This window comes from Diabrotica virgifera, chromosome 1, assembly GCF_917563875.1.
Source record: "Diabrotica virgifera virgifera chromosome 1, PGI_DIABVI_V3a".
In the NCBI taxonomy this organism is placed as follows: Eukaryota; Metazoa; Arthropoda; class Insecta; order Coleoptera; family Chrysomelidae; genus Diabrotica; species Diabrotica virgifera.
In genome coordinates, this window is record NC_065443.1 from 139,444,119 (window position 1) to 139,471,922 (window position 27,804).

Sequence of the window (27,804 nt, forward strand, 5' to 3'; positions counted from 1 at the left end):
ACTGATAGGATTGAAGTAGCCGAATTTATCTTTTATTCTCTACCTATTGATTGAAGAACCCACCACTTTCAAGTGATCCTTATTTGATATAGACGGTGGAGAATAAAGGCAAAGAATATGGCTACTTCATCATTTACTGAAGATATTTTCGTTTACAAATCTGTAAACATCCTAGTAGGTATAGCATACAGCAATGTAGATGAAATGTTTATAGATTTGTAAACAAAACATCTTCACTAAATGGATAAAGTAGCTGAATTCTTAGTCTGTTATCTGTATTTTGAGGTTGCACTCATTAAGTTAAAGGGCAGGATAAAAAAACTCTGTTAACACATTCACAGACACGCTTCACATGTAGCCACATCTTATGGAGTAAGTGACTATATTATATGCAGTTGTGTCGGTGAATGTGTTAATATCAACCTTTCGCAAAATTTATTTGTTTCATCAAGTCTAAAATAAACTTATAATTGTTTTCTCAGTAAATACAATGACATTAAGACGAAAAAGCATTGTATAAAATAAGCATAACAACTTACAACATGAGGTTAGTCCATTAAGTTTTAAACATTATCACTAAACATAAACATAAAAAATATAAGATTGTTGATCTATTAGTAATTACAATGTATTGTTTAATTTTATCTCAGGGTAATAGTTTATGGCACTGAAATATCTCATAAAAAGTTTCGGATTACATACTTGTCCTGTGTTTCAAACGGATTACTGGTTATCTCGTAACTGATGTCACTCTAGATTTAAATTATGTCTTTCTGCCACAGCATTTAAAAGTTCATAATAACAGATTTACAAAATTCATCTTTTCAAAATATAAACATTAAACTTAAAAACAAAGCAAAAAGTTAGGTTAACATGAATTAACTGACAGTCAAGACATGACATAAGACATGACAGAATACACTTTATGGGGCTAGTACACGTTGGGCCAATCAGTTGGGCCAAGGAGTTGGGCCAACGTGAACAGGACCACTTGGCATGAGTTTGCGATTGGCGGTCAGCGTTGGTCTACAAACCGAATCTTGTCGGTATTTGATGCACAAATCAAAGGATTTTTGGGACTTGCGCGATCTGCCAAACAGCTGTTTGGTTATGAACACTGAACACGTTGTTGTCGTTGAGTTTAAAATATTTGTTTTCTCTTCTCACAATACTGATACTGTTTATAAGTATTAATTTTAAGGTTGTGTTTTAATATGAATAATTTTTTCGGTGTAAAAGCACCGTCGTTTGCGCCATTGTTTTTTAATCACTCTTGTTTGGTACACTTTTCTATAAGCATTGAACGAATTGTACAAATTAATTGCGGCAGCTGCTACAGTCTCCACATCCATATCCATAATCAGAGTTTGTTTTTTGTTTGTCCACTAAGAAAGGTTAATGCAGACTGATAACTCCACCAACGTGTAATCACCATGTATTCACTGTTCTTACTTGGCCCAACTTATTGGCCCAACTCATTGGCCAACTAGTTGGCCCAACTTGTACTGGAGCCATTACGTTTTGATTGACACATGTCGATGTCTAAATCATGTCTAAATCATAGATGACTAGATGAGGGGGTGGTCTAAATTCTAATCTAAATGTCCATAAATAATTTACAAATATATACGAAGTTTTCAACAGATTATATGGACATCACACATTTAATTCTAATTAAGCCGATTTGTGATTTATGATAGAGTGTTTTATCCATTGAAAGTACCTACAATAAATGACTAACCTCATAGTTATTTATGTATGTTTTTCAAGACCAGAAGTTGATGGTTGATGGTAAAAAATGTTTATGGTGTAGTTAAAATTATCGGTCCTGTACATAATTTGTTTATAGAAGCCTAAAAAAACTACCTTTGACATGTCTAGTGCCTCCATAGACATGCACTATCTAGGACTATTAAGGGACGCCTTGGCTATCCAAACAGTTTTACCCTGGCTTGAATCTGAGGACAATATTATAGCCTTTTTCAGAACAATTCCTCAAAAATACGAAGATTTTAGAATACGGCTAGCTCTTCAATATTTTATACAACGCAGGGATAAAGAGGAGGAAAACTCTGATCTAAGTATTGAGCATGATGCTCTAGAAATATCTGAACTTTTACCCTATACTGATAGCAATCGCATTAAAAATCACCTTAAGGAATTAGGTAATTATATTTTAGTAGTACAAACTTTTTAATACCTAATTTTATGTTTATTTAAATTGGATGTAAATTGTCACAATAATTTTTGACAAATTGCATGAGTGTTTTTAACACATTAAGACCTGTGTGACCAGACACTGTTTCATGGTGCTGTGATCTTGGCGGACCGCATGATCTTACTGTATGTCACATAGCCCTAGTAAATTAATTTCTGGTCCACAGATCTTACAAAAAAATAGGTCCGTGAACTTAGCCCGAAAAAGTCGGGGAAAAAATGTAATCGATGCCCTATGATTGTCCATTGATTGTCCACGTTTGTCCACTATGTTATTTTGTTAGTCCACCCATCAATTTTTTTTAAACAAAAATTTTTTTTTGGGCCAACTTCGCAAATCCACAAATTTTCGAAAATTTAAAAAGCTCTTGCTATATTGTTTGTTCATTGTTTGTACATGTTTGTCCACCACATAATTTTTTTTGTCCATCCACTGATATTTTTAAAATAATTTTTTTTATATATAATATATTGGTTTATTTATTTATTTATTAACGGGATAAACCCAATACATACAAAATACAATAAAGCAGAGCTTTCATCCTAATAATGAAAATATAAAATTTAGATACACATAAACCTACAACTAAGTATAAAACACAAACATAAAAAATAAAAAGAATTTAAAATATTGTTAAATGATGAAAACAACTGAATCCATTATAACAGTTAAATTTAATTAATTTTTTTGAATTCAAAATTCAAGACGCCCGAGTTCTTGTTTAAGGTACTAGTACACTTTAGAAGACCAAAAATAAGCATTTTTTCAAGATTTTTCTTCTCAGAATTCTTATCAAAAATGAACATAAAACTTTTTATAGGTATATTAATTTCTAACTCTTAGAAAATACAAAAAATATATCTTTTTCCATTTATACACGTACACTAATATTGTAGAGGCCGCCAAAGTCGAGGTCTCAAAAAAAGTAGTTCTGATGGCGGACAGTTAATCTCAGGATTGGGATCTCTGAAAGAAAAAAATCGTACGGCATTTGAAAAAGGAAGGTATCTTACGTGAAAATTTACCACCGTTGGTGAAAAATTCCGTAAAAATAAGATTTTATGGAAATTTGAAAAAAATTTGTGAAAAAATCGCCCGTTTTTCTTCAGTTTTTCATGGTTAAAAAATATTTATTTTTTATTTTTTGGTCAAATTGTGGTAAATTCTCACGTAAGAAACCTTCCTTTTTCAAATGCAGTATGATTTTTTTTGTTTCAGATATCTCGATCCTGAGATTAAATGTCCGCCATCATTTTTCGAGGCCTCGACTTTTGCGCCCTCTACAATATTAGTGTACGTGCATAAATGAAAAAAGATATATTTCTTGTACTCTCTAAGAGTTAGATATTAATATGTAAAACGTTTTATGTTCATTTTTAATACAGGTTCTGAGAAAAAAAATATTGAAAAAAATGATTATTTTTGGTCTTCTAAAGTATACTAGTACCTTAATAGAGGAAACTGAAGAACCAAACAGATCTATTAGATGACTAAACTTGTTTCCATACAGGGTCAATATACTAATTGGTGCATATTGACCATAATTTGTAGCATGCCGTTGTTCCTTGAATATTTGTGGATTTCGTGTCAATCCAATCTAGCAGGTATATTAAAGTATACAAGACTTAACAATTCTTCGGAGTTAATAACACCAGAGATAATTTTGCAAAGATAACAAATATCCAACATGACTCTTCTGCGTTCAAGAGTTTGCAAATTTAGTGTCATTAATATATTGTCATAAGTATAATTTCCAACTGTTAAACCCATCTTAAAAGCTGCAAAACGTAAAAATTGGTTTTGAACCTTTTCAATATTTAGGATTTGATATGCATAACTAGGTGACCAGACAATAGAACCATATACAATAATTGATGTCACGATACTGCAATATAAGATTTTTATTGTGTGAATTGACAAATCTTTTGATGAACGTAATACAAAACCCAACATCTTAAATGCCTTCGAAACAGTATGGTCAATGTGAGAGTAAAATGTTAATTTACAATCAAATATTATACCTAAATCCCGAATTTCGTTCACACGTGTGACAGGAGTATTATTAATAAAATATTGATGGTGAATAGGCGAATGGGATCTAGCAAAAGTTATTAAAAAGCATTTATTAATATTAAGTTCCATATCATTTCTACCACACCACTCATAAAAATCATTTACTTGTGACTGAAGCTGAAAAATGTTATCCTCATTATTGACAGTCTTATATATTTTAACATCATCAGCAAACATTAAAAAGTTAACTTCCTTAAAAATATAGTGAACATCGTTCAAGAACAAATTAAATAGAAGGGGGCCACAGTGGGAACCTTGCGGTACTCCGGATGTAGCTCTGTAAAAGCATTAGAAAGAAAACATCCTATTTTTACACTTAAACTTCGATTAATCAGGTAACTTTGCATCCAATTAAAGAGACTTCCAGAAATACCATATGCTGTAAGTTTCGCAAGTAAGATATGATTGACCTTATCGAATGCTTTGGAAAAGTCATTATAGATGGAATCTACTTGTAACTTGTTTTTCAAAGCAATAACAATGTCAGTCTGATAAAGAAGTAAATTAGTTACTGTAGATTTACCCTGTACAAAACCGTGTTGTTCATCCACCAGAATACTACTGAATTCACAAGTAAGCTGCTTAGTAACTAAATAATCTAATAATTTTTTAATTGCTAATAAAGTACAAACTGCTCTGTAGTTTTCAACATTTGACTTTGAACCAGATTTAAATATAGGTTTTACGTAACTATGTTTTTAGCAATCAGGGAAAACCCCTTCTTGCAAAGATTTATTAAAGAGTATATACAATGGCTTAGATATAGTACAAACACATTGTTTTAATAGATAGTTAGGAATGCCATCAGGGCCAAAATTTAGTTTAAGAGACAAATTGTGAATACTCTCAAAAATAGTATTAATGTTAAAAGAGCATGAACTCATGTTACCAGCATTTTCAAATTGATATTGTGGGGGGGGGGGTAGTATTGTGGTCAGTGAACACTGTAGAAAAAAAATTTGGCAAATAAATTCACAGCTTCCTCCCCAGAACTACTTTGTTCATTTCCTAAATATAAATGGCATGGTACATCATAATTTTTCCTACGACGATTTATATATTTCCAAAAAGTGTGTGAGTCACTATTAATTCTAAATTCAGAATCTCTAACATATAAATTATAACAATCTTTACTTAGTCTACTACATTCAGATCTTAAGTTATGAAAAATAATAAAATCATCATAATTGTTGAACATCTTATACCTTTTATGATATTTTTTCTTTTCTATTATTAATCGTTTTAACTCCGGGCTAAACCAAACTGGAAATGTACTTGTCTTACATACTGTTTGAGGAACATAAGAATTTATTGCATGATTGATAATATCGTAAAATTTAGACACAGCTTCCTCAATATTCAAAGCCTATAGTGACTCCCAATTTATTTCCGACAAGAAAAAGTTCATACCAATGTAATCACCGTTTTTAAAATCATAATATGATTCAATGCACTTTAAAGAATCACTGTTATTTATTATATTAACATCGAACATTACACCATTGTGGCTAAGGGAGTTAGGAAAAATTAAATCAGCAGCATTTACAACACTTAACTCGTTATAATTAGAAAAGATTAAGTCTAAAATTACATTTCTACTATTGGACACAAAATTATTTTGAAAAAGGTTGTAGAAACTATAGCAATTAACCATATGTAAAGCTGGTGAATTTGGTGGATAGTTCGATAAACTAACTCCTAAGTTATCGTTTGTCCACGTAACATTCAGAAGATTAAAGTCCCCAGAAATAAAAACCTTAGAGTAGTTATTGTTCATTAATATAAAATCAAGGACATTACAATGATCTTCATATATTTCATGAACAGATCGTGGCGCTATGTACACAGAGCCAAAAATAACTTTTTCTATTCCAATATTAACTAGTACAAAAATTTGTTCAACTTTAGTATGAGGTATAGATAGAGCAAAACTGTTAAACTTTTTCTTAACGGCTATAAGGACACGACCACCTCTTCCCTTATCTTTAAAATGATCAAAATTATCACGATCTGCTCGAAAGATATTATAATCAGAATCCAAGCCCAATTCTGAATCAGAATAGCTATTTGTCAACCATGTTTCAACAAGTATAATAACATCATAACTCGAACACAATACACTTAGACTAAAATCTATCAAATGAAAATAAACAAATAGCTTTGAACGATTTAAATTAGATTTATCCCTACAGATTAGGTTTTTTCTTTAACAGGTAAAATTTTAGGATCTCCATGCACATACTTGATAGTCAGATTTGTTTCACCAGCACTTTTTTTTATTTCCAGTTCCTTTAAATAATTCCGCTGACTGATGTAAGATCAGAGCTTACTCTAATATTTAAAGGTAATTGACTTCGGTTTTTTAGTACACGAATAACACTAACAGAACTGTCCAGAATTGCTTTAATTGGTCGGGGCCTATTTCCTTGCTTTCCAACACGAAACAACTTTTTTATGGATACTTCAGTAAAACTTGAAAGTAATTCTTCAACTGTTTTTAAATCGGACAGTACCGCCTAATAATAGGACAGTACCGCCGAAAAAGTCCTTCAGACATTAGAATGAATGTTTATGCGAGAGCAGAATCTCAACTACCCATTTGTCCACACCCTCGCAGCGTTTGTCCAACCCCTTAAAGTGCAAAACAACCCCCTTGAAGACATAAATTTATCTTTTTTAATTCTCAACCCGGGCCAAATTCACGTCCGCTTAAAAACGCATTTAAACGTTATTTTAGGTTCAGCATCCCAACTACCCGTTTGTCCACTCCTTTGCCGCGTTTGTCCAACTCCTTAAAGTGCGAAAAGACCCCCCTGGAGATTGTTATTATTTTTTTTTAATTCTCAATTCGGGCTAACTTCACGTCCGCTTAATTGCGTATTTAAACGTTAATTCGGGGACAGAATCCCAACTGCACGTTTGTCCACCCCTTCGCAACGTTTGTCCAACCCCTTAAAGTGCGAAACCACCCCCCTGGAGATTGTAATTATTTTTTTTTTAATTCTCAATTCGGGCTAACTTCACGTCCGCCTAATTGCGTATTTAAACGTTAATTCGGGGACAGAATCCCAACTACACGTTTGTCCACCCCTTCTCAGCGTTTGTCCAACCCCTTAAACTGCGAAACGACCCCCCCGCAGGTTGTAATTATTTTTTTTATTTCTCAATTTGGGCTAACTTCACGTCCGCTTAAAAACACATTTACATGTTATTTCAGGTTCAGAATTCCAAATAACCGTTTGTCCACTCCTTCGCAGCGCCTGTCCAACCCCTTAAAGTGCAAAACCACTCCCCTGTTATTTGTAACTATTTTTTTTATTTTTTAATTCGGGCTAATTTCACATCCGCTTAAATGGGTATTTAAACGTTAATTCGGGGACAGAATCCTAACTACCCGTTTGTCCACCCCTTCGCAACGTTTGTCCAACCCCTTAAAGTGCGAAACCACCCCCCCTGGAGATTGTAATTATTTTTTTTAATTCTCAATTCGGGCTAATTTCACATCCGCTTAAATGGGTATTTAAACGTTAATTCGGGGACAGAATCCTAACTACCCGTTTGTCCACCCCTTCGCAGCGTTTGTCCAACCCCTTAAACTGCGAAACGACCCCCCCACAGGTTGTAATTATTTTTTTTATTTCTCAATTTGGGCTAACTTCACGTCCGCTTAAAAACACATTTACATGTTATTTCCGGTTCAGAATTCCAAATAACCGTTTGTCCACTCCCTCGTATTGTTTGTCCAACCCCTTAAAGTGCGAAACCACTCCCCTGTTATTTGTAACTATTTTTTTTATTTCTTAATTCGGGCTAATTTCACCTCCGCTTAAATGGGTATTTAAACGTTAATTCGGGGACAGAATCCTAACTACCCGTTTGTCCACCCCTTCGCAACGTTTGTCCAACCCCTTAAAGTGCGAAACCACCCTCCTGCAGATTGTAATTATTTTTTTAGCCCGAATTGAGAATTAAAAAAATAATTACAATTTCCAGGGGGGTCGTTTCGCACTTTAAGGGGTTGGACAAACGCGGCGAAGGAGTGGACAAACGGGTAGTTGGGATGCTGAACCTGAAATAACGTTTAAGTGCGTTTTTAAGCGGACGTGAATTTGGCCCGGGTTGAGAATTAAAAAAAATATATTAAAGTCTTGAAGGGGGTTGTTTTGCACTTGGACAAAATTTATTTACAATCTGTAAAACAAGTTACAATGAGTAAATGTTGTGACCACTAGTGTAGGTGACTTGGAGAAAATGATTCATTAATCATTTTCTTTACAAATATTTTACATAGATATAAAATTGTTTGTCTCTGGGAATTACGACACATATAACTAAAATCGCGATGGTAAATCACTAGGTGTATTTCGTCTAACTTCGTCTGACTGGTTGTCTCATCAGGTTTCTGGCTAACACATTTGGATGTTGTGTCAGTCGGTCTTCGTATTTCTGTGCGAAGTTAGTAATTTCTTCCTTGGCTGTTGCAATTTCTAGATCGCGTATAATAATATTATTTGCAACATACCATGGGGCATTTGTGATTATTCGAAGAACTTTCGACTGGAACCTCTCCAAGATTTCGATATTGGAGTTTGATGCAATACCCCAAAGTTGGATCCCGTAACTCCATATTGGCTTCAAAATTGCTTTGTAGACAAGTACTTTATTTTTCATCGAAAGTGATGATTTGTGACCAATCAGCCAGTAAAGATTGTGTAATTTGAGACCAAGTTGTTTACGCTTCATAAAAATGTGTGTTCTCCAGTTTAATCTTTGGTCTAGGTGCATTCCAAGGTATTTGACAGTTGCTTGCTGTTTTAGTTGGTGGTTTTCAAGAATATCGATGTAATAATATTATTGCTAAACAGATAAGTGTCATTGTATACCGAGTGTAACAATGATAGTGTGTTTTTTTCCCAAAGTTTGGAACACTATGTGGAATATTCTAGCGTATATAAAATATTGAAAGTAAAACTCAATTGTAGCCTTAGGTTTTCTTAACATTTTGCTTTTTGATTCATTCACTTGTGGGATAATAAAAAAGTTAGGTACTTTAACAACTAGCCATGTTATTCATCAATACAGGGTGTTTCTAAATAAGTACGACAAACTTTAAGGGGTAATTTTGCATGAAAAGATAATTACCATTTGCTTTATAAAGATATGTCCGCAAATGCTTCGTTTTCGAGATACGGGATGTTGAATTTTTTCTTACAAACTGACGATTTATTTATTGCTCTAAAACCGGTTGAGATATGCAAATAAAATTTAATAGGTTTTAAGAGGTAGTTATTGTGCATTTTTTGACATACAATTAAAAATGTTATATTCACCATTGGCGTGCATACGAATCGTATTACCCGGTCATATTACCCGTATGCACGCCAATGGTGAATATAAAATGCTTAATTGTATGTCAAAAAATGCCCAATAGCTACCTCTTAAAACCTACCAAATTTCATTTGCATATCTCAACCGGTTTTAGAGCAATAAATAAATCGTCAGTTTGTAAGAAAAAATTAAACATCCTGTATCTCGGACACGAAGCATTTGCGGACATATGTTTATAAAGCAAACGGTCATTATTTTTGAATGCAGAATTACTCCTTAAAGTTTGTCGCCCTTATTTAGAAACCCCCAGTATTGATGAAGAATTTGCTAGTTGTTAAAGTACCTAACTTTTTTATTATCCAACATAAGCGAATGAATAAAAAAGCATAAGGTTAAGAATGCCTAAGGCGACAGTTGAGTTTTAATTTTAATATTTTATATAAGCCAGAATATTCCACAGGGTGTTCCAAACTTTGAGGAAAAAACACATTATCATTGTTACACCCGGTATACAGTGACACTTATCTGTTTAGCAACAATATTATTATAACAATATTCTTGAAGAATAAAGCTATAACATATTAAAAAAATCACTAAAATTGGACAAGAATTGGATTTAGAAAATACAATACATCAAAAATGTCCCATTTTTAAGGTGGTGCGTTAATTTTGATGCTTAGTGTAGTTTGGAGAAAGAACAACAGTATAAAATATATAGGAACTCCTTATGTAGAAGCATAAATAAATGTAAAAATCACTATTATAAAGCAAAAATTGAGAAAGCTAAAAATAATATGGAAAAATGTATAGTCATACATTGACATCACTCCCAAGCTGCAAATCACATCACTCCCAAGAATAAAGACATGATCAAAATAAAAAAATAATGACAAATATATCTCCAATGAACAGGACGTTGTACATTACACATGGTACATTTACAAATTATTGTAAAAAATAATAGGTGTGAATATATTATAAAAATATATTATAAAAAAAATACAAAAATATTTATTTATTAGTAGAATTGTTTATTAAAGATTAATATTAGTTTTAGTTTTAGGATAAGATACGAGAAAATGACTAATAAAGTAAAAAATTGAAAATTGGCGAATGGTTTTAGTGTCCGCAATCATATAAACCCAAACAAACAACAATGCTAAACCAAATAAAAAAACCTAACAAACAAATAAAAATTCAACTTAACAGTATAATTTCAATGTTTCTTAAGGCGCACTCTCACAGTTCAGTTTTAGTTGATCAGCTTTAGTGGATCAACTAAAATCGGTCAAGTTTGTTGTTCACACATTTCAAATAAAATTGAAGCAATTAGTTTTAAAAAAATGGCGCCAAGTGTAGTTATATGCAAAAGTATAAATATTATTAGTAGTTTACTGATTCAGCAACTCACAGAAATTATGTTAAGACAGAATACAGAACATAAAAAGCGTCGTTTCTGGATACAAAATTGGATTAAAAGAAGAAATGAATGTGGTTTTTCAGAAACTCTGCTAAAAGAACTTGCTTTGGAGGATTCAGAAGTACGTGGGTGAATCAAATATGAACCGACCTTTCCGTCCCCGCTTAGCATGAACTGGCGGATATGTCTAAATTAGTCCTGTGGTGGGAGGTTATAGTCTAATGTGTGACTGCGCGCTACCGCCTGTTCTCTAATGACTTGCAGCCAGTTACTGTGGCGATGAGCGAGAGAGTAGTGCCATGTTCGGTTGCCCAACGCATTGTTATCAAATTTCTTGCAAAAGAAAATGTTGGTCCAGCTGAAATTTGGCGGAGACTAAAAAATCAATATGGGGAATCAACACTGTCCAATACACAAGTGAAATTTTGGCATAGACAAGTTCGTGAAGGACGAGATGCCGTAGAAAACAAAAGTCATCTCATTTGTCTGCAGGCAAAGTTTTAGCGACATGTTTTAGAATTATCGTGGTGTTTTTTCGCTAAATTTTCTTCATGAGAGACGAACCATTAATGCAGCTTATTACTGTAGTATTTTGGACCGTGTTCGAGTTGCCTATAGGTCCAAAAGACGGGATGTCGTATACGAGATGTGTTGCTCTTGCATGACAACGCTCGACCGCATACAGCTGACAAGAAAAAATAGCGGAAATGCATTGGACTCTCGTTGAACATCCTGTATACAGTCCTGATCTTTCACCATGTGATTACCACATGTTCGGTCCATTAAAAGATGCACTAGGCGGAGCGCGTTTTGATGATGATAATCAAGTGGAGCAATTCGTGAGCAATTGGTTAGATACCCGCCTTCATTCTTTTTATGAAAATGGAATACAGAAACTTCCTAGCCGCTGGGAAAAATGCATACAGAAGGAAGGAATGTATATAGAAAAATAGAGTATTGTTTAATTGTTGCAATTATAATTCAATAAAAAGTTATTAGCAAAGGTCGGTTCATATTTGATTCACCTCTCGTATATAAAAATCTGAACATAACACTCTCTGACCACTTTAAATTCATTTTGTTGATTTGAAGGATAACTTTTTACCCAGACTGACGAGACAATAGTGATTCAAGTCGACCAACAAATGTTCATACTCTTCAAACACAATTCAACTTGTCTCAAAAATGTTGATGACTCATAACTTGAACGATAAAGTTTGACTCGATCAATCTTTTGTTGAATCAACAAAAGTTGACAGATTAAAATTGAAACATGTGTTCTCACAGCTATTCTCATTCGATTTTAGTTGATCTACTGAAGTTGATCAACTAAAATCGAACCGTGAGAATGTGCCTTTAAACCAACTTTCTTCTTCTTCTTCTAATGGCGCTACAACCCTTTGTGAGTCTTGGCCTGCTTAACAATGTTCTTCCATTCTGCCCTGTCGGATACTTTCCTTCGCCACTGCCTGATGTTCATGGTTTTAATATCCCCCTCTACGTCATCTATCCATCTTTTACGGGGCCTTCCTCTTGTTCTATTTTCTTGGGGCTTCCATCTGTGGATTAGTTTCACAGCTCGATTATTTGGCATTCTTTCTAAAACCACTGACCGACTCCATCAAACGCCTGTTTGAAATTGATATGCAAGTTGTAAATTGTTATGTTATATTCAACACATTTTTCATGTATTCCTCTTAACATACAGTCGGAAAAATGAAAGAATACCCATGAACGGTCACATCAATGACTTATTTTGTATTTGATGTCTTTTTCTATAAACAACAAACGTTTGTTATAGAAAAAGATAGCAAATACAAAATAAGTGATTGATGTGATCGTTCATGGGTATTCTTTCATTTTTCCGACTGTATGTATTTGGCCTATAGTTGACCTCTTTGGTCTGAAACCACATTGGTATTCACCAATCATTTCTTCCGAATAAGATTCCAGGCGGCTGTATATAATTCCTGATATCTTGTAGATGACATTTAAAACTGTTATGCCCCTATAATTTTCGCAGAGTTTTTTGTCTTCCCCTTTGTACATAGGAAGTATGATTCCTACTTTCCAATCTTCTGAGATGACTTCCCATGCGTGTCCATATCCGGTTGATTAGTTTATGGATACGTAACCATAGCACATGTCCACCACTCTTTATGAGCTCTGCAGTTTTCCATCTGTGCCAGGGGCTTTGCTATTTTTTAGATGTTTTATGACGTTTATAATTTCTTTCAATGTTGGTTGCTCAACTAGTTGTTCTGCTATATGGTGAATATTTCTTCATCTTGGTTTTGTTCTTTGTCTGGATTTAAGAGCTCTTGAAAATGCTCCTTCCACCTTTTCATTATTTCTTCTTTCTCGCTGATAATTGCCCCATTTTTATCCTTGCAAACTGTTGTTATTGTCATGTATCCTTGTGTGTATTGCTTGGTTTCTTTGTAAAACCCATACGTTTATTTTGAAAACAGTTAAGTTTAGCAAGATGAATGTAGTATATCTTTTTTAAGTAAAAATATTAAGAGAATAAAAATTTTGATCCACAAAGTATGTAGAGTGGGGATAAAAAAAAATTGAATGTATTAAATGAGCGCTGAAAGACTTATGTGGCGCCCTCTGGGGAATACATCATTTTTGGTGGCGAATTTAGATTTCTAGTCCCAAAAACCCCCGCTTGCCAAATTTCGTGGCGTTAGCTCATGCCTGTCAGGAAATATTCAAGAATAAATGAAATAAAAGTTTAACTTTGACACCCTGTATTTCGGTTATTATATGTTCATACTAAGGTAAGTTAGCTTAAATCGACCTATTTTAAGCTCAGGAATCTATTAAGCTATGTCCCATTATTTACCAAACACCCTGTATATGTTGAAAACTATTAAAACTATTTAATTCAAATTTAGTATTGTATTAGTATTTAGCATGGGTAATAAGAATATAATGTCATGTTTTAATCAACTATATCAAAAGAAACTTAAAGATAAAAAGTGATTCGTATTGCTTAACAATACTTAAGTAATCTTTTTCTCATAGGCATCACAGTTTTTCAATTTCTTTCTAACGCATTAAATTGTACCTGAAAGAAAAAAAGGCACGTCCGTGATTACAGACATTTATAACATTTATTCTAGTTGTCGATAGATGGCGCTATAATCAAAAATTATTTACGAATTATATAATATATCTACAAATATAATCTGTACAATTTATAAGACTATACAAATCAAAGAAAATACCATTTTATAAATGCAATAAATGCAATTGATTTGTTTTTATGCCAAATTGCAAATAAAATGTGACAACTGTCAGATTTAACTAAAATGTCATGTTAGAATAAATGTTTTTTTTTGTGTGAATTTGATGGCCTCGGCTGAGCCAATTAGCCAGACATTTTATTTTAAAAACAAACAATTTTTTTTCTATCAGAGGAATTTTTTCTGTATTTCTAACTCTAAATATATGTACATAAGAAACTAACATACTACTATCTAAATAAATACACTGTTTTGGATGTAAATATTTTTTTGTATAATATATTTATTTTTTTTTGTATATATTTTCTTTTATATTTTTATTTTGTTTTTTTTTTCTTTTCTTTTTTAATTGTTTTTTTACTACGCTAAGACATAAACCCGATTCAACTTCTCGGAGGTTTACATCTTCTTAGTTTTTTTTCCTTTTTTTTTTCTCTTTTTTTTTCTCTATTTTTTTTTGTTTTTTCTCTTTTTTTTCTTTTTTTTTTCTTGTTCTTTTTTTCAATTATAATATACAATAATTACTTAAATCTACAGGGTTAAAAAAAATAACAACAAAACAAACATGTTTGTTTTGTTTTAACAAACATGCCTGTTTTGTTTTAACAAAATTACTTAAATACAGGGTTAATTATATTGCTACAATTTATATTTACAGTTTTTGATATGTTCGTAAATTGTCTTTAACGTATTAATATCTTCAGAAAAAATCAAATTGTTTAGGTAGACGGGAAGTGGAATTTTTAAAATATTAAGATTATCATAAAATTTGATTATATTTACTGATCGATGGGAACATTCGAGGAGAATATGTAGTAGATCACCCTCTTTTCCACACTCACAGTTAGGTGACCCTGTGAGACCCAAACTGAACATATGAAGGGGAGTAGGAGCGTGATTACATCTCAATCTATTTATAACTCTTATGAAATGGCGATTTGATACAGAATGAAACCATCTTTTTATGGGAATTTCAGGCTGCATTTGTTTGTAATTACTTCCAGTTCTCGTGTTTCGATAATATGTTTGCCAGTTTTCTTTTTGATGTCGTTTACTAATAATATCAATATCCGAAATGGGTAATAAGTTCAGGGGAGGTTCTTCGCCTATTTCTAGGGCGGATTTGACTAGCCTGTCTACTATTTCGTTACCCCTAATGCCCGCGTGTCCATTTATCCATGATATAATGATGTTTTTTCCTAAATTTGCAATTTTATTATAAAGAGCCATAATTTCCAGTTCTATATAATTTAGTTGTTGGGACTTATGTACGTAAGTTAGTCTGTCAACGACACTCTTACTGTCTGTAAATATTATGCAGCTATAGGGTTCGTTACTATATACATATGTGTCTTAAAGCAAAAAGTATCGCTAACATTTCAGCAGTGTATATCGATGATTCACATGGCAATTTGAATAATTTTTTAAATCCACTTTGAATATTTATTATTGCACATCCTACTTTGTTTTGTACTTTGGATCCATCTGTATAGTAAAACTGATAATGAGGCCATTTATGAAGTATAAATGATTGAAAAACGGCTGGATTTAAATTAATATCCATAAAAAAGTATTAATTTGTTTTGAGAAAAGATCTTCTAATACATGGGAATACACAGGTGAAACTTGATTTTTATAAGTATAGAAAGTACTTCGGTATTGAAATATTTTCAAGTAGGTAACTATCTACAGGAAGTGAACATTTTTTCTTTGTCCAAAATTTATGAGTTAGATCTAAAATTGATAACTTATGTATATCCTGCAGATAGTTTGTATTTTTTCCTATGGTTCTAGTAATTAATTTATCACTTGAAAACTGTCGTCGAAATTCCAGGGGTGGTTCTATCGCCTCAACTTCCATTACATTAACGGGTGTAGACTTCAAATATCCAAGACAAATTCGAAGGCTATTATTTTTTTGTATTTCTAATTTATTCAAATGTGTGTTTGCGGCAGTTCCATAGAAATGACAACTGTAATCGACAATAGGACAAATCATAGTACGGTAAAATAAAAGTGCTATATTTGGATCGGCACCCCAATTTGTTCTACAAAAAGCTTTTAGAATATTCATTGAATTTTCAGATTTTTTTATGACATGATGGATGTGATCCTTCCATAGAATTTTTCTATCTAAATAAGTACCGAGATATTTTATACAATTTTTAATAGGATATTGAATTTGACCTACTGCCAAATGACCTTGTGGAATTTGACGATTTCTGGAGAAAATGCAAATTTCTGTTTTAGATTCTGATATTGCTAAACCAATATTTTGATAGTGATTAAGAACAGCTTTAATTGAGACATTAAAATTATTTTTACATATATCCAATTATTTGTGGGATGTGTAAACTACTACATCATCGGCATATTGAATAATTTTTGTTGTGCTATCAATACAATTTTCTAAATCAATATTATACAGAGAGAGTCTGTAATTTGGAATAAATTCAATATCTCAAACATTAATTGTTTTTTTGAAAAATGCTCAGACCCGTGGATTAGTATTTCAGATTGTCCTTTTTGACATACAATAATAATGTATACAGGGTGTCCCAATTTAGAGATATGACGTCATCGTTGATTTTATTAAATAGCAACATTGTCATTTTGATAGCTATTTTGATAGGGTGTGTAAAGTTATACGGTTATACAAAACTGCAAAATATCAAATTTTTATTCTCTACCATTTACAAGATAATAGAAAATAACAAAATTATGTCTCTAATTTGGAATAAATTCAATAATTAAAATACTAATTGTTTTTTTGAAAAATGCTGAGACCCGGCGATTAGTATTTAAATTTTTGACACACAATAATAATGTATACAGGGTGTCCGAATTTAGAGATATGACGTCATCGTTGATTTTCTTAAATGGCAACACTGTCATTTTGAAAGCTATTTTGATAGGGTGTGTAAAGTTATACACAACTGCAAAATTTCAAATTTTTATTCCCTACCATTTACAAGATAATAAAAAATAAAGGTATGAAAAACAAGTAATCAAATAATAATTGAATTTAATTATTTCAATCAAGCAAATACTCATAACGTTGCCCATTGACAATTTGACAATAATTGAGGGCAACATTACGAGTATTTGCTTAATTGAAATAATTAAATTGAATTATTATTTGATTAGTTGTTTTTCATAACTTTGTTATTTTTTATTATCTTGGACACACCCTATCAAAATTATCACACCCTATCAAAATTGCTATCAATATGACAGTGTTGCCAAATTGCCATTTAAGAAAATCAACGATGACGTCATACCTCTAAATTGAGACACCCTGTATATATTATTATTGTATGTCAAAAATGACAATTTGAAATACTAATCAAAGGGTCTGAGCATTTATCAAAAAAACAATTAGTATTTTAATTATTGAATTTATTCCAAATTACAGACATAACTTTGTTATTTTCTATTACATATCTTGTAAATGGTAGAGAATAAAAATTTGATATTTTGCAGTTGTGTATAACTTTACACCCCCTATCAAAATAGCTATTAAAATGACAGGGTTGCCATTTAAGAAAATCAAAGACGACGTCATATCTCTAAATTGGGACACCCTGTATACATTATTATTGTATGTCAAAAAGGACAATTTGAAATACTAATCGACGGGTGTAAGCATTTTTCAAAAAAACAATTAGTATTTGAGATCTTGAATTTATTCCAAATTACAGACTCTCTCTGTATATGATATATAACATTAGACTTAATATGCTACCCTGTGGTAGTCCTATATTTGTAAGACGTGTAGTGGAGATGGAATTGTTGATTTTTAAAACTGTCGATCTATTAGTGTACAGTGTCCTCAGAAATCTAGCTAAGTTGATGGGGAATCCGATGTCTACTAGCTTTTTATACATAATGTCCAAATTAACAGTATTGAATGCAGAAGAGACATCTAGAAAAGCAGCCATAGTATACGCATTATCAGTAAAATTTATTAGTATAGATGAGACTAAGGAAGTTATCGCATTTTGAGTTGATTTTGATTTTCGAAATCCATACTGAGATTTTGGGAAAATATGTTCTTGCTCTAACCAGTGTTCAATTCTATTTTTTTATTAATCTTTCTAACGTCTTTAGAAAGCAAGAAGCTAGGGATATTGGTCTATATGAACTACAGCAATTTTCTGGTTTTCCAGGTTTTTTAATAGGTATTAGAATATATTCCTTCCAACTCTCTCGAATTTGTGACGTATCATTCCACATTTCATTAAAAATATGAAATGATATTTTATAATGAAGTGGTATATGGTATATCATGGAATATGAAATATTGTCTTTACCTGGAATAAATGTTATAAATGTGTATTATCACGGACTTACCTTTTTTTCTATCATTTGTGACTCACTGAAAAATGCCCATAAAAAGTCAAATATTTTTGACATCCGTATGAAAATTTTTACTGAAAATAAAACTTTACTCATTTCTTTTCCAGGTAATGTTTCCAACAGAAAAGAAATTGTAGTAAGACAATTGATTAAGGAACAGACTCATTTAAATCCACTTATAAACAAGTTGATGTCAAATGTACCAGAATTCAAAGTCTCAGTAAATGGAAATGTGTTTGAAGAAAATGCACTCTCCGGTATAAAGAACAAAGGAAAGAGACCAATCGAAACTCATGTATCAGATAATACCACCGTGGAGGAAGAAAAAACAGTTCCATTAAAAATTGTGAAAGTAGAAACAGTTGGTATAAACGAAAAAGACCAACTTAGCCCAATTTATTCTTCCTCATCCAGCAGCAGTGTAGATTTTGAAGAACCACGAATAAGGTAATTATAATATTTTTTTTATTGTGGTATTACGAACAATTTCAAAAACTTTTAAACAGGCTAAATAACATGAGTAAAAAAAACTTTTGTACTTGGAGTAGAAATTTATAGTTCTGTCGCCAGGGGGGGTACAACGGCCTCCTTAATTCAGATGGACTTATCCAAGTTTTTTTATGTCTTTTGACCCGTAGAACACGAATTTTTTGGGTAACAGTTGATCCGGATGTCGATAAGTTTGTTATAAACAAAGAACTTGAGGAATTACATAACGGCGATTTTTCGCAAAACAAAATATTTTTTTTGAATTTTTTGGGTGATTCTCAGCAAAAAATGATTTTACAAGTTTTTCGTAGGATGTTTACAAGTTTTAGAGATAAACGCGGTTGAACTTTCAAAAAATCGAAAAAGTGCAATTTTTGAACCCGAATAACTTTTGATTAAAAAATAAAATAGCAATTCTGCTTACTGCATTTGAAAGTTCAAGTCAAATTTTATCGGTTTTGATTATTTGCATTGCTGAAAATTAAGTTTTTATTTGTTAAACGAAGCCATAAACACATAGTGTTTCCCGTGCCCAATGCTTGCGTTTTAATGTACGTAATCTGTGTAGAAATTGTATGTATGCGCGCCTACTCGTTCGATTTCAAATGGGAAATGCATTGAAAACATCATTCAATCACTATGTGTTTATAACTTTGTTTAACAATAAAAAAATTAATTTTTAGCAATGAAAGTAATCAAAACCGATAGAATTTGACTTGAACTTTCAAATGCGGTAAGCAGAATTGCTAGGTATTTTATTTTTCGATCAAAAGTTATTCGTGTTCAAAAATTGCAATTTTTCCATTTTTTGAAAGTTCAACCTCGTTTATGTCGAAAACTATGCATCCTACGAAAAAACTTGTAAAAACATTTTTTGCTTAGAATAACCCAAAAAATACAAAACAATGTTTTGTTTTGCGAAAAATCGCTGTAAGTTCTTTGTTTATAACAATCTTATCGACATCCGGATCGACTGTTACCCAAAAAATTCGTGTTCTACGGGTCAAAATACATGAAAAAAACTTGGGTAAGTCCATCTGAATTAAGGAGGCCGTTGTACCCCCACTGGCGACAGGACTATTAGTTAAGCATCGCACCTCGCCAGGCAGTCCCGGCGCTAGGGTATAAAGTACCCGCCTACAAAACTAGCAGAGGCGCATTTAGATGTTTTAAACTAGTATTTTGCAAAGCTCCAGCAGAAAAAAGGCTCATTTTGGCGCCCCCCAAACAGGGGCGCCCACCTGCAGTGCATCCTTTGCAGGCCCGCTATCGCCGGCCCTGTCGCCAGCCACATCACCATGCACCTTGCCACACCTCGCCAGGCACTTCACAGCGCACATTGCCACAAATTGTATACCGCCATGGTAGAACTTAGACCATGGCGAGTATGCAATTTGTGGCGAGGTGGCTTGTGAGAAGCGTGGCGAAGTGCAATGCTTCACTATTAGTGCTGTCGCCAGGGGGTACAACGGCCTCCTTTATTTAGATGGACTTACCCAAGTTTTTTATGTATTTTGACCCGTCGAATACTAATTTTTTGGGTACAGTGGGTCCGGATGTCGATAAGATTGTTATAAATAAAAAACTTGCAAAATTACAATAAAGCGATTTTGCGCAAAACGAAACATTTTTTGTATTTTTTATGATGCATAGTTTTCGAGATAAATGCGGTTGAACTTTCAAAAAATCGAAAAATTGCAACTTTTAAACCCGACCAACTTTTGATTAAGGGGATAGGCGCAAATTTTTTCACTAATGCTAGACAAATGCATTCATTGTTTTCGAATCCTGAGAAAACTAAGAAGTATTTTTGAAAAATTTAAACGCAGAATGAAACGTTACATTATTACCGAGGGCCGAAAGTCCCTGAGAACTTCTATAATAAACTCTAACATGAAGTAAAAACCACTTCTATGTAATTGGTATATTTATTAAAAATTTTAAAAATCCCAATGGATTGAATAAAATATGTCCAATTCAGAACGTTTTCGGACCTATCAGTCCATCATCAGTGAATTCATATATACACACACCGGCAAAATTAGCCGAACACGTTAAAAATGGGACATGTTTGATGTCTCGTATTTCATAAACCAGTGGTCCGATTTGAGTGATTCTTTTAGTATGTTATAGCCTCATTATTTAAGAATATCGGTGTAATAATATTGTTGCTAGACAGGTAAATGTCATTTTATACCGGGTGTAACAAGCATACTGTGTTTTTTTCTTAAAGTTCGGAACACCCTGTGGAATATTCCAGCACATATAAAATATTAAAATTAAAACTCGATTGTAGAATTATGCTTTCTTAACATTTTCTTTTTTGATTTATTTGCTTATGTTGGAAAATAAAAAAGTTATGTGCTTTAATAACTAACCATGTTTTTTATCAATAAATCCTCATAGTAGGGGAGAAAAGTATGCTAAATTTGCAATTACTCGAGCGTTCTTGGGACCTGGAGTGGATTGTGAAGAGTGGGTGCTACAACCAAAAAAAGTTAAGTTAGGTTTTCCATAAAGGGTGGGACTCTCCATTTTTCAATTTAATTTTCCATTTCCACCAATCGTTTTTTCCGATTATAGCGCCATTTATCCATAATAGGAAAAAATGTTGCGAATAAAAGTTGCTTATTTTTACGTCAAGGATCCAAATCTGCAATAAAAATTGGGGGCTTCTATTTAATATTTTAATGTAACCCCCCACCCCACCTCCGTGGGGGTCGTGTTTGGTGCCATTCGGTAGATTTTTGAAAAATATTGATAAGGTGTATTTTGCAGTTTTACGATCTGATGTTCATTTCGCAAAATATCGCAGGTCTCGTATTTATAATTTTTAATTTACCCCCCACCCCTCTCCGTGGGGTGTCACGAGCCCCCACGGAGGTGGGGTGGGGGATTTAATTTAAAATCTTAAATAGGAGCCCCCAATTTTTATTGCAGATTTGGATTCTTTACGTAAAAATAAGCAACTTTTATTCGACATATTTTTTCGGATTATGGATAGATAGCGCTATAATCGGAGAAAAATGATTGTTTTCAAATGGAAAATTAAATTAAAAAATGAAAAGTCCCCCACTTTATGGAAAACTTAACTTAACCTTTTTCTGATTTTAGCACATACTCTTCACAATCCAATAGGTCCCCATAACGCTCGAGTAACTGCAAATTTAGTATATTTTCCTCCCCTACTATGAGGATTTATTGATGAAAAACATGGATAGTTGTTAACGCACATAACTTTTTTATTATCTCACATAAGTAAATGAATCGAAAAGGAAAATGTTAAGCAAGCCTAAGTCTACAATCGAGTATTAATTCTAATATTTTACATATGCTAGAATATTCCACAGGGTGTTCCAAACTTTAAGAAAAAAACACAGTATGATTAGTACACCCGGTATAAAATGGTATTTACCTGTCTAGCAACAATATTATTACAACGATATTCTTAAATAATAGGGCTATAACATACTAAAAGAATCACTCAAATCGGACCACTGGTTTATGAAATACGAGACATTAAACATGTCCCATTTTTAACGTGTTCGGCTAATTTTGCCGGTGTGTGTACTTGCTAACTAGCCCCAGAACCAAACAATGGTTGAAATTATAATTCAATCTACATTATGTTGTAGTAAGTAATATTGAACAGGCTAAACGCCGATGTTAAAAGATATAACCTCCGGGAACATGATGAAACTCTACCAAGAAACTCAATCAATCATCTTAGGCCAACGTTGACTACCAAGTCTTGGTAGTCAACCAAGTCTTGTTGGGGGGCCAGTCCTGTCCCCTGGCGACAGGACTATATATTTTTACACTTAATCTGGGCAGATTATCAAAATAAAGACCATTTTTGGGAAAAGTTATTTACCAGCTACTTTATTGTTGGAATCGAATTTTAAGATTGCTATATTAGTAATATAGGTACGCAAAGTCCGCAGAAAGTGTACTATTTTGTTTATAAACAAATTAGCGCTCCGAAATCTTCTTTTTTCAATTATTGCTATGTAACTTTAAACCAAAAACACTCAAATAAAAATTCACCGTAATTTAATTCTGCACAGAGAGATTTTTTTTCCGATTTCCTTTGACGAAAATGTTTCTCGGAAAATCTGAGTTTTTCCAATAAAATATTTTCATAGATGTTTGAATAACACTGATGATGTGAGTATTGAAACAAAGAGAATTTTATTACAAAGTCCTTCATTTTATTTACAGTATTGAGCAATTGGCCATCAATGTAATAGTTTGATAATATTGGGTGGTGAGTACGGTTAAAGTTAATTACATGACATTTGCTGGAATTAAGGTTCATACCGTTAAGAGACACCGTTAAAAGATACCGTTCAACACCATACAGAGAGGTTAGTCAGTTCTAATTGCAATATGGCAGCATCATAATGATTTTTTATAACTTTAAAGCACCTTTAAGTCATCAGCAAATAGTAAGGCGTTACAATCGTGAAGACAGTTGGTAATGTCATTAATAAATAATATTAAAAAGTAATGGACCCCTGTGGTACACCTGACTTAAAACCGAAAAAGTTTGTGAGTAAAAGTGGTTCACTCGGACCTGTTGAAATCTTTCAGTTAAATAACTCTGTAACCACTGAAACAAAGGTCCACTTATGCCATAGGAGCTAAACTTTCGAATCAGGAGTTCATGGTTTACTCTGTCAAAGACCTTGGAAAGTCAGTATAAATTGAATTAACTTGAAGTCCCTCTTCCAAGGCTTCATACAGAAAATCGACATAGATCAACAAACTCAGTTCAGCAGACTTACCTGTAGTAAAACCAAATTTCTGAGAGTTTAGGATCCCGGAACTATCGAAGGTGAGGAAATCAGTAATAATACTTTCAAAAACTTTAGGTATAGCATTAAGAATAGATATAGGACGGTAATTACTAATATTAGATCTATCACCAGATTTATATATCGGTGTGACATAAGAAAAGTTCCAAAAGTCGGGAAATTGACCTATATCCAAAGATTTATTAAATATATGAAACAAAGGTCGCGATAGTATTAAACTGAATTCATCAGGCCCAGGACCCTTATTGACACTTAATGATGAAAGCTTTTCGTAAATTTTGGAAATTTAGATACGATATGATGAGATATTGAGTTTAGACTGGAACATTGCAATTTAAAGTAATATAAGTATAAACTGATGAAAAGTGATCTGCGAATAAGTTGGCAATTTCATTGCCACAGGAAGCTACAGAGTCATTCAGTGTCATTGAGTCAGGTATACAATTGTTTTCACGTTTGCTACCTACAAATTTCCAAAAATGCTTTGCGTTATTCTGTATAGAAAATTCGGTGAAACGTATGCAATTGTCATAACAACATTTAGATAGATTTTTACAATTTTTTCTCAGATGACAAAATTCAGCATAGCTTGCAGGAGTCTTTAAGGTTTTATAAATTTTATGAGCTTTTATTTTTTCATTTAACAATTGCTTAAGCTCAGAAGAATACCAACAAGGAAATTTCTTAGTACTAAAATATTTAACTGGAGTGAAAAAATGTTCAATAAGAGAGTAAATAATGTCATAAAACATAGCAATCATGTCGGAAAGATCTCTACCACGAAACAGGTTATCCCATTCTACAGGGTATAACAAAAATACAGGTCATAAATTAAATCACATATTCTGGGACCAAAAATAGTTCGATTGAACCTAACTTACCTTAGTACAAATGTGCACCTAAAAAAAAGTTACAGCCCTTTGAAATTACAAAATAAAAATCGATTTTTTTTCCATAGATCGAACACTGTTTGAGGTTTCTTTTTGAAAACGGACATGTGACATTCTTATGATAGGAACATCTGAAAAAAAATTATAGTGAAATTTGTGTACCCCATAAAAATTTTATGGGGGTTTTGTTCCCTTAAACCCCCCCAAACTTGTGTACGTTCCAATTAAATTATCATTGTGGCACAATTAGTTAAGCACAATGTTTTTAAAACTTTTTGCCTCTTAGTACTTTTTCGAAAAGTTAGTTTTTTGTGAGATATTTTGAATATTTTGTCATCTCCACCACATATTTGTGTACTGTTAAGCACGATTTTAGAGACTTGGTAATAATATGAAAATTTATTTATAAATTAGTTTGAGATATACTTTGAACCATATTAAAAAAGAAGCTACATCTCGATAAAAGGTGCCTTATCTGAAAAATACTAAGAGGCAAAAAAGTTTTAAAAACACTGTGTTTAACTAATGGTACAGCAATAATAGTTTAATTGGAACGTACGCAAACATTTGGAGGGTTTAAAGGCACAAAACCCCCATAAAATTTTTATGTAAACATATTAAAAAAGAAGCCGCATCTCGATTAAAATTTGTTTATCGAAAAGGTACTAAGAGGCAAAAAAGTTTTAAAAACATTGTGTTTAACTAATGGTACTACAAAAATAATTTAATTGGGACGCCCATAAAAGTTTGGGGAGGTTGAAGCGAACAAAACCCCCATACATTTTTTATGGGCTGCACAAATTTCATAATAATTTCTTTTTAGGATGTTCATGCCAAGAGAATGGCACATGTCCATTTTCATTAAAAAATCTCTAATAGTTTTCGATATATCGGAAAAAATCGATTTTAATTTTGTAACTTCAAAGGGCTGTAACTTTTTTGTGTGCATATTTGTACTAAGGTAAGTTAGGTTCAATCGAACTATTTTTGGTCCCAGAATATGTGATTTAATTTATGACCTGTATTTTTGTTACACCCTGTTTATATTCTAGACATTGGTGAATTTCTGGAAAGTTTGCGTTACGGAAATCATAATAATATTCGTTACCAGAAATTTACCTATTAAAAACATTAAGCTGCAATGATGTTAACAGAGGAGGATGATGAGAGCCAATTGAAATCAGAGCATTGTCAGCTTCAGAAATAACAAGCTCTTCAGGGGCCAGGATAAGATACAGAATAACACCTCTGCTATTAAATATAAAATTACATTGAAAAAGATTATGATTCTTCTACTTGCGTCTATATTCGTTGGTACCACTATTTGTTTTCCTATTTAAACAATATTTATATTTTTTTATTCTTATCTCTATTAATGATGTACTATTACTTGCCGAAATATCTTAAGGTGGTATAACACAATGTTAAAATTTATATAGTTTTTAGGTACAGTTACCGTCACTATTTCAAAACCAATCTTCAACTTAGGGGTATGTACGTGAACTGTAGACTTTCTATTTTAATAGTATCTAGTTAAAATTTCCAAAGAAAGTAGTATATTTTTTATAACTGTACTTAAAGGAGTCCATGTCATAACTTACTTAGTAACTTGTTGTAAAAATTCGTTTTGCATAATATTTTTTGAACTTCGGTAGAAAATAACTATCAGAAACGATTAACTACGCAAAAAGCTTTATTTTAAACAAAATTTCATTGTCCGTACTGCCATAATTTTTAAATTAACTGTACCTAAAGGTAAAAATTATTGTTAAAAGCTGCAATCTGGGGATTTTGTTCATATTACAGCATTAAGTTGGCATTTTTCTAGTGATAAATTAGTTCCGCTGTCACTTAATAGATGAGAAGATGAGTTCACGTGTCATTTAGTAGATGGCAGCAGTGATGTATTAAATGGCGACACATGCGCGTTTGCCGGATTTTAAGAAAATCTGCAAACAATTGAAAACGAGTTTTGTAACCACGGAAATACGATGAATCACGCGGTTTTGTTTAGAAAAGTGGCCCCACCCCCTCTCAGTACACATTTTGGGCCTTGTTTGACTTTCAATCATGATTGTATAACGTCTCAGTGTCTTAACAATACAAATATACACATTTTATGCTTGAAACCGTGACGTTATACAATGAAAGTTAAACGAGGCTCAAAATGTCTTAAAGTGTTTACTGGGGGATTATACTAGTTTTGACATAATACATAGATAACCTAAGCTCTAGTATGTTATGTGGGGCGTATCTAAAAACAATTTAAGTTTTATTCACTTTCTGGCAAATTTAATTTTTATAATAACGAAAATAATGCATTGCTCGGATACAATTAGCTTTTTGTAAAGACGATGACATCGACATTTTTACACACATTACACATGCCAATGGCCATTAGTATTTGTTGAGGCATTATCCTAATAATAAAATTGTAGACAAAACAATATTGTATAATCATTGATTAATTTATGTCAAAAATTTCCGTAAGTGAAAAAAAATATTGAAATTTACTGGAGTAATAATTAGATAAACCGATATGCAGACGATACAGTTGTGGTTGCTAGCAGTATTGATGAACTTCAGCATCTTATGGACAGGGTACCTACAAAGAGCGAGTGAAAAAAGAGAATTTAACCTTCAACATAAATAAAACAAAAATAGACACTAGTGAGCAAAACTCAAAAACCTGCCAGACAATTGAATATAAAAAACCAATTAATTGAACACGTTGACTCGTATATATACCTTGGAACAGTCGTCAACTCGAAATGGGATCAAAAAACCGAAATATATTCAGAGTATAACCATAGCTACATTTAACATGAGAAATATATTCAATCATTGCGACATATCTGTCCCACTAAAAATATGGCTGCTAAAATGCTATGTATTTCCAGTCTTGTTGTATGGAGCAGAGCTGGACAATAACGGAAACATTATCGAAAAGGCTAGA

At 32.5% G+C, this 27,804-nt stretch overlaps 1 protein-coding gene across 3 annotated transcripts in view; it reads left to right on the top strand.

Moving 5' to 3' along the window:
- The first annotated feature begins 1,552 nt into the window (after positions 1 to 1,552).
- The window catches only part of LOC126880956 (uncharacterized), a 90,764-nt gene continuing 64,512 nt past the window's right edge, over positions 1,553 to 27,804 (top strand). For all 3 annotated transcript variants that reach the window (XR_007696694.1, XM_050645040.1, XM_050645051.1), the window contains exons 1-2: positions 1,553 to 2,165; positions 18,760 to 19,099. Coding sequence is in view for 2 of the 3 variants with exons in the window: in XM_050645040.1 (XP_050500997.1) it covers positions 1,874 to 2,165; positions 18,760 to 19,099 (632 nt within the window). In the remaining variant the exon portion in view is untranslated. The remainder of the gene's footprint in view (positions 2,166 to 18,759; positions 19,100 to 27,804) is intronic.